This window comes from Xyrauchen texanus, chromosome 20 (genome assembly GCF_025860055.1).
Source record: "Xyrauchen texanus isolate HMW12.3.18 chromosome 20, RBS_HiC_50CHRs, whole genome shotgun sequence".
Taxonomy (NCBI): Eukaryota; Metazoa; Chordata; class Actinopteri; order Cypriniformes; family Catostomidae; genus Xyrauchen; species Xyrauchen texanus.
In genome coordinates, this window is record NC_068295.1 from 4102323 (window position 1) to 4115829 (window position 13507).

Genomic DNA, 13507 nt, shown 5'->3' on the forward strand with positions numbered 1-13507 from the left:
AGGGGCGCAGAAATGGGTTATGCAACATATGCAACGCATAGGGGTTCCATACAAAGGGAGTGGGGGCAAAATCATACATTTGAACTCTTGTGTGACCTTCGGGACATTTTTTTCAGATCATTTTGGCTGTATTTATGCGGCATACATTTAGCCAAAGGTGTGTACTTTTGGGGAGATTTTGATATTTCAATCTCAGTTCCTATAATACATCTATAATACACTGTGTAGTTACACTCAGGACCTCAAGGATAAAAATGTCACCTTTGAAACCCATTAAAACGGCAATACTTGATCACATAATACTTGATTTTAAAGCATAAAATCATGAATTCTATGATATTATGCTTTCATTCCGGATCCCTGTCTTCAAAATTGTCATTTTTAATATTTTCCACTAAATGGCGCCATTTTGCTCATGTTTATCCTATGGAGCAAATACAAGCTTTTTCCCTATTCTATGTTTGCTGTATTATAGATCACTGCAGGCCAACTGAATAATGATGCAGCTAAAATTGTGTGTGTGTGTGTGTGTTGGATGGATGTCAGAGTGTGTTTTGCATGTGTGTATTGAGAAATGTGTGTGTGTGTGTGTGTGTGTGTGTGTGTGTGTGTGTGTGAAAAACAACTGTGACATTATGTAAACAAACTGGCATTTGAAGTGTTAAAATCCTGAAAATGAATGAATATTGGGTAGTTATGATCAGGACGGATGCTGGTTAAAAAAGTAACTAATTGAAAGTGAAAAATAATATTAATATATAATATTATTATGCCAGTTTTTGGACATGGACATTTTTGGACACTTACAAGTGCGGCCGGATGTAGGCAGGGGCAATGGTGGGCTGAGCCCACACAAACGCAAGTCTTGCCCACCCAATCAAACATTTGGCAAACACGGCATTAAATAAAAATGGAAGATTTTTAACGATTTGTGCATTGGTTAAAAGCAATTTGGGGGTGGTATATGTGTTGCAAACACTGAGGGTGGGCTCTACCGCCCCAACCAATCACATAATAGCACCAGAAATTTGTAGTATTTTTCTATTTTAGTCATTGGTCAAAAGCAACGACACACTCAAAGAGCGGCTGCTGCAAACCGGTAATACAAATACAAAGCGAGAACGGTAATACGAGATATTTTTGTGCAATGCAGACAAATCCTTCCACCTCAGCTCTCCAAAATCATGCCGCGGGTGTTCACTAAATACCTGAATTGTAAAGCACTATACCCGCCAGTATTAGCTGATGGTACCATTTGCGGCAATGACTGGATACAGTGTTTTGTGGGATGCGTGCTTCTGTTCTATTTAACCAGTTAATCAGAAATATCAAAGAGAGATAATCATCATCATTTAATCTAGAATTACTTCATTAAGCAGTTCCCATCTTTGTTCTAATTTTAGGCTCTTAATCTTATATGTTATTGATCTCCCCATCTAATATATTTCTCTCCACTCCATCCTTGCATTCGTGTGTACTCTGATTTGTCCTTGTAATTAACTTTAATCCTGGAAGTCTATTGCTGTATTTTATTTATTAAAAAGGAAGGTAGTATACCAATAATAAGGTTGTCAGGACCCACTTAAATCTTATGATTATGTACAATGGCAATCCGTTTATTTATATCAATAGGCTATATTTTTAATATGGGGAATAATTGTAAAATATAGGTGTAATGGGCTTTATGATCTTAAAAGTGATGCCATGTTACGCCAATTACAGACATGAAAATAAGTTGTATGAGCACCATTCACAAATGCCCACCTATGAAACTTACCAGCCCACCCATTTGATCAAAAGGTACCGTCATAGCTACCGCTCACCCTCTGTCTACGGACGTTTCTCTGAAAGTGAAAATCTTGAAAAGCTTGAAGCTATCTGACATTTATCATCACCAAAATGTACAGTTGGCCCGCTATCATAAATATCAGTTCATTTTTGAGTATCTTTCCTGTCGCGGTTATGTAAAAAGTTGCTGTATGTTTGGGAATGGGCATTCAATCACTTTACATTTAGAGAGAAATGCTTGTTACATCTGCCATGTCCAAACTATATGATCTCCTCTTACTAACCATAACTAATGTTGCAGCGCTTTCCTACCTTCGCTTGTTGTTGTCTCGCTGTCACATAAGTAAATTACCTCAGGAATTATTAAACAACACCTGAATCAATTATTGACTAACTGATGTTGCATACTCCTCAACAAATGTGTAGCTGCGCCCCTGACTGTGGCACTGAATGATTACCATATCAAATACATTGGTATTTCCATGGCACTCTTAAGATACAGTACTTCAAAGAATGACTTGATATTACAATGGTAATGGTCCCAAAACATGGTATTACCATGGTACCTGTATAAAAACATAGTATTATGGTACTATGTCCAAAAACATGGCGTTACCATGGTACTATGTCCCAAAACATGGTTTTACCATTTTATCATGTCCAATAAACATGGTATTACCATTGTACCTGTATAAAAACATGGCATTACCATGGCAACTCTATTATAAACATGGCATTACCGTGGTAACTGTATAAAAACATGGCATTACCATGATAAATGTATAAAAACATGGCATTACCATGGTAACTCTATTATAAACATGGCATTACCGTGGTAACTGTATAAAAACATGGCATTACCATGATAAATGTATAAAAACATGGCATTACCGTGGTACTAAAATAGGTCATTACCATGGTACTATGTCCAAAAAACATGGTTTTACCAATGTATCATGTCCAATAAACATGATATTACCATTGTACCTGTATAAACATATGGCATTACCATGGTACTATGTCCAAATACATGGTTTTGCCATTTTATCATGTTCAAAAATCATGCCATTACCATGGTACCTGTAAAAAAACATGACATTACCATGGTACTATGTCCAAAAACATGGTTTTACCATTTTATCATGTTCAAAAATCATGCCATTACCATGGTACCTGTAAAAAAACATGACATTACCATGGTACTATGTCCAAAAACATGGTTTTACCATTTTATCATGTTCAAAAATCATGCTATTACCATGGTACCTGTATAAAAACATGGCATTACCATGGTACTATGTCCAAAACATGGTTATACCATGGTAACTCTATTATAAACATGGCATTACCGTGGTAACTGTATAAAAACATGGCATTACCATGATAAATGTATAAAAACATGGCATTACCATGGTACTATGTCCCAAAACATGGTTTTACCATTGTATCATGTCCAATAAACATGGTATTACCATTGTACCTGTATAAAAACATGGCATTACCATGGTAACTCTATTATAAACATGGCATTACCATGGTAACTGTGATCCAAAAACATGGTATTACCATGATATAATGTATCAAAAACATGGCATTACCATGGTAATAACAATGATCATTACCATGGTACTATGTCCAAAAACATGGTTTTACCAATGTATCATGTCCAATAAACATGATATTACCATTGTACCTGTATAAACATATGGCATTACCATGGTACTATGTCCAAAAACATGGTTTTACCATTTTATCATGTTCAAAAATCATGCTATTACCATGGTACCTGTATAAAAACATGGCATTACCATGGTACTATGTCCAAAACATGGTTATACCATTGTATCTTGTCCAAAAAACATGGTATTACCATGGTAACTCTATTATAAACATGGCATTACCGTGGTAACTGTATAAAAACATGGCATTACCATGATAAATGTATAAAACATGACATTATCATGGTACTATGTCCAAAAACATGGTTTTACCATTTTATCATGTTCAAAAAACACGGTATTACCATGGTAATAACACATGACATTACCATGGTACTATGTCCAAAAACATGGTTTTACCATTTTATCATGTTCAAAAATCATGCTATTACCATGGTACCTGTAAAAAAACATGGCATTACCGTGGTAATAAAACATAGTATTATGGTACTATGTCAAGAAACATGGTTTTAGCATTGTATCATGTCCAAAAAAAAACATAGTATTGCCATGGTACCTGTATAAAACATGCTATTACCATTGTATCTGGTCCATGTCCAAAAATGTGGAATTGACATGGTACTTGTATAAAAAAACATGTCAGTACGTTTTGAAACTTTTGTTAGTGTAATACCATGTAGTACTATGTTTCAGATTGCAAAAAACATGGCAGTGTCATGGTAGTTTTTGCTTCTTTTGAATGTAATATGCATTTAAAAGTCTCTTTTTTGCCTTTTGTTTTGTTCAGCTTAAAGAAAAACAAAAAGGTTTCATAGCTAAGAGTCTGGGAATCACTGAACTCATCTGCTCAGCAGACATGGCCACTGGAGTCAAGGTTTATATTTTGTGCTATATCTTAACATCTTTCCTGGCTTTCATTTAGATTATAACTGAATATTGAACCGTTCCTTAGTTCATTTGCATGTTGCATGCATGAGACTATACATTTGCATTTATTCCAAATGATGGTTGTTCATTTGAATAGTACTTCCTGTAACCCTCAGCTCGGTGTTGTGTGTGGACTGTATGGCGGTGCTGTCACTAATCTAGGCAGCCCAGAGCAGAAGGTGAAATTGTATCAGCCTGTTTCTGTAAGTCTATGATGACTCAAAGTCGTATCGGCCAGCTAAACATAACCGAACATTTGTAAATGCCTTGATTTATCATCTGTATGACTCTGTGTTTAATTGCAGGAGTTGCAGTTTACAGGCATGTTTGCAATGACTGAGAGAGGCCACGGTAGCAACGTACGGGGCATTCTTACCGAGGCCCGATACCATGAATCCACCCAGGTAATTTACTATAGAGTCTACCCTATCAGCACCAATACAAGCTGATCTGGGATCAGTTTTCTAAAATCCGATTCCTAATCAAAACTTCAATAAATGAGCATTCTGTCATCAATTACTCACCTTTCATCTGTGGAGATATTTCGAAAAATGTTCATGCTGCTCTTTTGTAATACAGTGATAGCATACTGTACTGTACTCTTAAAATACTTGCATTTAAATGTTTCATTCCTTTGAAGGAGTTTATTATCCACACACCTTCTGAAGATGCTCAGAAAATGTACATCGGAAACGCAATGAAAGGAAACTATGCTGCCGTATTTGCTCAACTCATTATAAATGGAGAATATCATGGTAATACTGATGCTATACCTGTTCATACTGCATTTACCAATGCCTTATATTACCACCATAACCGTAGTTTCAGCCAAATTTAGCTTAATTTTTTGGTTTTTGAATTCATGTTTCAAACATCCTGTTTATGTTGTAAATGATGGCGATTATGGTACTCATCAGTTTGCCATTATCTAAATACATATATGTTTGGAAAGCATAAACATTTAGTTAGTTATATGTGCCTGAGACATATATTATGCATGCTTTCAGCTTACATGCATTGAGTAATGTATGCAAACAACATTTATGTATTATTATTATTATATTAAGAGCAAGCACCACTCATATTTTCTTTGCATATTTCTTATATAATTGCATGCAATAGTGTGCAATGTTATTATAAGTGTGCAAAGGCTGATTGTGGTGTGATCATTTGTTATGGACATTTTATTTAACAAATGTGTCATTCACTTTAAAATGAGATTTTTATGCAGGCATGCAAGAGTAAGAACTTCAGAAATGTGCCAGTAGATTTTCTCGACGCAAGATGTTGTAAATTAATAGTAATCAATTTCACATCGAACCTTTTGAACTCATATTTTGAATTAATTCTGTTTTTTATTTGTGCCATCATTAACATATTTCTGAATTTCCACCTATCCCAGGTCCCCACTGTTTTATTGTACCAATCCGTGATCAGAATGGAGTCATGTGGCCGGGAGTGACAGCGACTGACATGAAGCACAAGGAAGGTAGTTAAACATCACTGTTCTTTTTTATTTTCTTCCCAATTTTGGTAAATGATCTGCACTTATATAGTGCTTTTTTTAACCTTTGAGGTTACCAAAGCGCTTTACACTTTGTGTGTGCGTGAATCACCCATTCACACACACACTCATACACCATTGGCAGCAGAGATGCCATGCAAGCCTGCCATTGGGAGCAACTTGGGGTTCAGTGTCTTGCCCAAGGACACTTCGGGATGTGGGATCATGTGGGCTGGGAATCGAACATCACATCAACCCTGCGTTTGCCGATCCGCTCTACCACCTGAGCCACAGCCGCCCCTGTTTTGATTTTTTAATTTGGAATACCCAATTCCCAATGCGCTCTAAATCCTTGTGGTGGCGTAGTGACTCAATCCGGGTGGCGGAGGACGAATCTCAGTTGCCTCCACGTCTGAGACTGTTAATCCGCGCAACTTATCATGTGGCTTTTTGAGCGCGTTACCACAGAGACCTAGCACGTGTGGAGGCTTCACGCTATTCTCCGCGGCATCCATGCACAACCCACCACACGCCCCACTGAGAGCGTAAACCACATTATAGTGACCACGAGGAGGTTACCCCATGTGACTCTACCCTCCCTAGCAACCGGGCCAATTTGGTTGCTTAGGAGGCCTGACTAGAGTCACTCAGCACGCCCTGGATTCGAACTCACGACTCCAGGTGTGGCAGTCAGCGTCTTTATTCGCCAGGCCCCCAAACATCACAGTTTTTACAACACAGCCCATCTGAACAAAGTTACTGATTTCCCAAATCTCACTGTTCTTCTTGATATGTGATTTTACGCAGGTCTGCATGGGGTCGACAACGGCATCTTGATATTTGATAATGTACGGATACCACGGGAAAATCTGCTGAGAAAGTGAGTTAAAATTTACTTCAATCACATATTCAGAAATGTGCTATTAAAATATGATATTTATTGACAGGTCAGCATTACTTTGTTATGGGGTTCTTCTAAGTAATTAATCACAGGTGTTCAACGAACAAGGTTCAAGTTTGGGAACTAAAACACAATTATGAAGCACTCAGCGTGGTAAATGACATCCCACTGATTCTTGAGATAAGGAACAAAACATGTCAAACATACAAAAATCCTCTATTTTAAAAATCAAGAAATTCATAATAATAATAATAATACTGAAAAAGTCCAATCTAAAAGAAGTGTGTATACTCGGGGCATATAATTGGAAGCATGTGTAAGAGGTCAGTGAGTGAAAGTGTCAAATTACAGGAGGGATACTGAGATCAAGCGAGAAGTATTCGGCTGGTCATGTGATTAAAACATGGCAGCCCCCATGTGCGGACCCTCTCCATGTAGAATAAATCAGCTTTTATAAGGTTTCTGATATGACTAGAATCTTCATTTTAATGTGACTGCTCATGGTTTCCTACATATATTGCAAAATTACAATTAATGTCTAAAATGAGTTAAACTTTTTTAATGAGGAAAAATGTACATAGTGCACCTTTAAAGACTTTACACTCTTGTTTGATGGATCAAATTAAAATTGCATGCTTTTAGTGTGTCTGACGGAGTCGACAGAAATTACAGTGAGATGTAAGTTATGAAGTGAAGAAATGTCAATTTGACAAATATAAAAACCTGTTCCCTTACTTGTATTGCTAGCTGAGGCCTTTGCCTACAAATATATCCATCTCAAATTAGTAGTTTAGTATTAAAAATGAAAAACTCCAGATTGTGGTGGTGGCTAAAGCACAGAGCTGTTAATCAGAAGGTCATTGGTTCGAACCCCACAGCCACCACCACTGTGCCCTTGAGCAAGGCACTTAACTGCAGGTTGCTCCGGGGGGATTGTCCCTGTAATAAATGCACTGTAAGTCGCTTTGGATAAAAGCATCTGCCAAATGCATAAATCTAAATGTGAAACATGTTTTGTCTCTTATCTCAAGAATCAATGATTTAAAGTTATCAGGACACAATCTGTCAAATGTACAGGATGTGTACAATGTATTTAATATTTAACATTTCTAAATTAATGTACAGTAGGAGGGTGCATGTATCTCATTATTACACGGGTCTCTGGAATACTCGATTCTGATTGGTCAATGGCGCCATCTAGTTGTCTGATATTTCTGAGTAACAACCGCACATCCGGGGATCCAGACACATCAGACCGGTTATCCGGGTATTGCGAGTCATCTTTCCTACTTTTCGTCTACAAGTAAACTCAAACCAACGTTTCATGTCCATTTATTTATTTATTTATTTGGCGAGCAGTCTTGAAATAAGCTGGATAATGAGCAGCCAGATGGTCACTCATGCAATTGGAGCTCCAACGCACACCGGAAGTGCAAATCAGCCGTTTAGTGATGTTCTTTCTTCTCAATTAATAACACAATTTCAATGCAAATCAATATTTCATGTCCATTTATTTGGTTATTAGCCATGTAATAAGCTACTCCGCTTCCTGTTGGGATTGGGGTTTGGGTTTATTTTGCAATAACAACCAACTGACTACATTATCCCTTAAAGGCGCTGTTGGCGATTATAACAGTTTTAGAACTTCACATATGTAGCAAAAAGCATCTCAAACTGACAACCATCACACTGTCCGCACTCAGCCAGGTATTCTTTGTGTGTGTGGCAGGTTTGGCTCCGTATCAGCGGATGGTGTTTACTCGTCTCCTATCATCAGTAGAAGCAGTCGTTTCAATGCTATGCTCGCTGCCTTGACACCCACCCGCCTTGGTCTCGCCGTACAGGGCTTGGCTGCGATGAAGGTCAGTAAACTCTTACACACTCACCCGGCTCTACTAACATTCAACACACCTGGACTTGATAAACTCAGAGTTGTCTCCGTAATCTGTGTAGTGAATCTGTAAACACAAATGGAAAGTATCAGATAGGATTAAACAAAAGTGGGAGTTGATTCCAAAAAGCTTGGAATTGACTTTGCTCATCTGGCCGTGTTCAGATCGTGTTTCACTGAAATAATACACATTCCAGAAGGCTTAAAGGATAGCACACCCACACATTTTAATTCTCTCATCATTTACTCACCCTCATGCCATCCCAGATGTGTATGACTTACTTTCCTCAGCAGAAAACAAACGTAGATTTTTAGAAGAATATTTCAGCTCTGTAGGTGCATACAATCCAAGTGAATGGTGACCAGAGATTTGAAGCTCCAAAAAGCACACAAAGGCAGCATAAAAGTAATCCATACGACTCCATTGGTTTAATCCAGGTCTTCAGAAGCAACATGATTGGTGTGGGTGAGAAACAGATCAATATTTAGGTCATTTTTCACTTAAATATTTCACTTTAGGTCACTCTCTGATTCATAGGTGTTCATGAGATAACCGAGTTCATGCAGCCTCTTGCATGGCATAAGCGAGTTGGCATGTACACACAAGAACTGACGCATCCGTGACAGAACTGGAAGTGCAGATTGGTTTATTTACAATATAATGCTGTACACAAGCTTCTTTGGTTTTGCTTTAATTTAAACATTCCAACGCGCTTGCGTCACGCGAGAGGCTGCGTGAACACGGTCCTCTCATTAAAGTGTTAGTTCACCCAAAAATGAAAATTAGCCCATAATTGACTCCCCCTCAAGTAATCCTAGGTGGATATGACTTTCTTCTTTCAGTCAAACTCAATCAGAGTTATATTAAAAAATGTCCTAGCTCTTCCAAGCTTTATAATGGGAGTGAATGGTACCTTAGATTTTGAAGCCCAAAAAAGCGTATTCATCCATCAAAAAAGTCATCATTATGGCTCCAGGGGATTAATAAATGCCTTCTAAAGCGAAGCGATGCAATTTTTGTAAGAAAAATATCCATATTTATAACTTTATAGACTATATCAGAATTTGAAAACATGCTGCGTGATCATGAGGAAGGATTACATCAAGATGTAGACTGGAATGCAGGTATGAAATGTATATAAATAAAATAGTCTACTCCTCTCTCGCTGTTGCTGGTGTGCCAGTGATTACCCAACCCAAGCTGTATTCCATATTTTATTTTTAGTATAGACCTATAAATATAAAACGTCAAGATCGTCGATTGGAATCGGAATTGGAGTAGATTCCAAAATGTCTTTAATTGAACAGCCATAATGCTTCATCATGACCACAAGAGGGAGACATGCACTTATTACTCATATTTCAGACAAAGGAGGTCTATAATACCTGGAGGTCAGTTAGCATACACATGAATCTCAACAGCAGGTCCTGGAAGTACACGCTTGCTGCCATAATTGCTCATTTACAATCCACATAGAGTTGAGCTATATAAACATATGTAGGTTAGCCCTGTGAAGCAGTAGATAGGCTATATTCATTATTTTTCAAAATATTTTAGTACAGCAATTTTGGAGACATTAGCAATTAATCATGGAAGTTTAGCATGCTAATGTAATTTGTGTAGTTCAAATATTTGTATGAACTCCCATTGCCCAGTGTGGTGAATGCATGTGTTTTCTCTTCTTACAGTTGGGACTCATCATAGCAGTACGCTACAGTCACAGGTATGAAAAAAAACAATGTTTTACCTTTGGATGCTGCATGTTGGGGACCAGTCAATGATGTTGATTGAGCTTAACTTGGATTGAACCTGGAATATTCCTTTAATAAACACACTAAATAACAATTTCATCAAAATCTACAAACTAAATACACCGACGAGCCAAAACATTATGACCACTCACAGGAGAAGTGAATACCATTGATCATCTTCTAACAAGGCCACATGTCAAGGTCTGGGTAGATTAGATGGTAAGCATCAGTTCTCATAGTCAACATGGCGAAAGCAGGAGAAATGGGCAGGAGTAAAGACCTGAGCGACTTTGACAATGGTCAAATTTTTATGGCCAGACGACTGGGTCAGATATCTCTGAAATGGCAGGACTTGTGGGGTCCTCCTGGTCAACATTAGTGAGTACCTACTGACAGTGGTCCAAGGAGGGACAAACCACAATCCGCTGACAGGGTGTTGGGCGCTCAAGGCTCATTGATGCGCGATGGCAACTAAGGCAATCCCGTCTGGTCCGAACTGACCGAAGGTCTACTATGGCACTATTCACAGTAAATGTTATTGATATGTTATGGGAGGAATGTGTCACAACACACAGTGCATCGCACCCTGCTGCATATGTGGCAGAGTAGCCACAGACCGGTGAGAGTGCCAACAATGGCACATGAGCTTCGGAACTGGACCTTGGAGCAGTGGAAGAAGGATGTCTGGTCGGATGAGTCTCGTTTTCTTTTACATCACGTGGATGACTGTGTACTAGGTGCCATTTACCTGGGGAAGTGATGGCACCAGGATGCACTGTGGGAAGACGACAAGCCGGTGGAGGGAGTGTGATGCTCAGGGCAATGTTCTGCTGGGAAACCCTGGGTCAGGCCATTCATGTGGACGTCAATTTGACATGTGCCACCTACCTAAACATCATTGCAGACCAGGTACACCCCTTCATGGCAGTGGTATTCCCTGATGGCAGTGGCCTCTTTCAGCAGGATAATGCGCCACACTGCACAGATTGTTTGGGAATGGTTTGAGGAACATGATGAAGAGTTCAGGGTGTTGACATGGCTTCCAAATTCCCCAGATCTCAATCCGATTGAGCATCTGTGGGATCTGCTGGACAACAAGTCCGATCCACGGCTGCTCCACCTCTAAACTTACAGGACTTAAATGATCTGATGCTAATGTCTTGGTGCCAGATACCACAGGACACCTTTAGGGGTCTTGTAGAGTCCATGCCTGAGCGGGTCAGCACTGTTTTGGTGGCACGTGGAGGACCAACAGCATATTAAGCAGGTGGTCATAATGTTTTGGCTCATCAGTGTGCTTATATCATGAAAGATTTATGCCAGGGTTGGATATGTGGGTTTGAAAATATCATTGGGTTTAATATCATTAACAATAATTTACTTGGTTATAGTTTGGGAACAAAATGATTTTATTTTATAAATGGTTTAAAAACGTTACTTTGTAAAAAAACGAATAACAATCTATGCTATGTTCTGATTTAGGTCGCCAAGTAAATGCGTGTGTTTGTGTGCATTCATGACAGATATAAAAAGTGATATGCCGTCACATCAAACCCTGTTCTCTTTAATCATTTTTCAGTATTTTATAGCTGTGCTTCTTCAAACGCAAATATCGACTTCAAAACTGTGTACATAAGCTGCAAAAGCTATTTATGTGGTCATGGGGGAAACTGAATAAACAACAAACTAGAGGAAGAAATGAGTGAAAACAAACTGAGATTGTCATGACGTGTAGAGTGACTCCTCACCACATAGAACATCCCGTTTAGAGGGAGACTCGTGGCCGCTCCTCCTCTGCTGCTCTCTGTCTCCCTCACATGTGGCTTACTACCTGTGTGTGTGTACGTGCATGTGTTCCATGCGTGGGTGGTTGCAGGGTTGTGTCTGAAGATGGCATCCCAAGAGTGCAGAAAGGAAATGTTTGCTTTCGATAGTTGCAGGTTTTCCATTTGCGAAACACCTCTGTTCGCCCACACGCTATTCTTAGGAGAAACGAAGAGCCACGACTTTGGTACCAAAACACGTATGAGCATTCAGGTCCCGACAGGTGTGATGTATACCGGAGAAACCACACTCACTTGTGCAGTTATCGGATTAAAAGTTTTTATCTTGTTACAACACACACCACAAAACCCTTTTAATTAAGTATTATTGAAAGGAAGGGTTGTAGATTAAATCGAAGACTTTTTTTGCAAGTGTCCTTTGGTCAGTTTCAGTGTTGGAGAATTACACTTTGGTCAGGTGTTTTGTAAATTCACGCATGGCTCTACAGAGATTGAGACCCAAGTTTTTGGTCAATGTCCAACTCTCCAAAAGCTACCTAAAATGGTCAGTAGTAACGTTATAAAAATGTGTGGCTTTTCTTAATACACGTACCTGGTCTTATAAACCACAACAATCTGATTCTCATAAAGTTTTTCCATAGAGAAATTAATAATTAAAAATTACTTTTAAACCCTTAAAGACAGACCTGCCGTGAGCTCTGAGTTTGTTAATAGATGATAAATGATTCTGCTGAAGCCATCGGCCTGAGCTATTTCAGCTACACTTTTTAATAGCAGAATTCCTGGTAAAGAACTACACTACCCATAATCCTGAATAGAAAGATTGACCAATCAGAGAATCATAGTGATTAAACTGTGGTAAACTAACACACCAGGGACAACTGAGTCAGCCTCCCTACACTCTCAAACTTCTTACACGTTTGTGTATATCTGAATAGTTTGCAATTAACTTAAAATATATTGTTTATATACTTATAACCAACAACTTCAAATCAATAGTTTTATATTTTTCCATTGTTTTTAATTCGATGGGCACTGTTGCACTCGATAGCCCCACTCTCAGTAATCCCGCCCCAAACTCAAACCATTGGTTAAGTCATAAATTGTTTCGTGTTGTGTGTTTTGCACTGTAGATTCAAAAGAACCAGCTCATTAGAGTCATTAGTTTGGGAATCAGTTTACACTGGTTGTGTTGTTTTTTTGCACTGTAGATTCAAAAGAACCGGCTCATTAGAGTCATTTGTTTGGGAATCAGGTTTCACTTGTGTTGTTTTTTTGCAC

General features: G+C 38.6%; 1 protein-coding gene across 1 annotated transcript in view; it reads left to right on the forward strand.

Annotated features, from left to right (window-relative positions):
- Positions 1–13507, forward strand: part of LOC127660372 (acyl-coenzyme A oxidase-like protein) — a 62834-nt gene that overhangs the window by 560 nt on the left and 48767 nt on the right. The window contains exons 3-10 of the mRNA XM_052150510.1: positions 4255–4341; positions 4511–4597; positions 4700–4798; positions 5035–5149; positions 5797–5883; positions 6706–6778; positions 8529–8661; positions 10380–10414. Coding sequence (XP_052006470.1) covers positions 4255–4341; positions 4511–4597; positions 4700–4798; positions 5035–5149; positions 5797–5883; positions 6706–6778; positions 8529–8661; positions 10380–10414 — 716 coding nt within the window. The remainder of the gene's footprint in view (positions 1–4254; positions 4342–4510; positions 4598–4699; positions 4799–5034; positions 5150–5796; positions 5884–6705; positions 6779–8528; positions 8662–10379; positions 10415–13507) is intronic.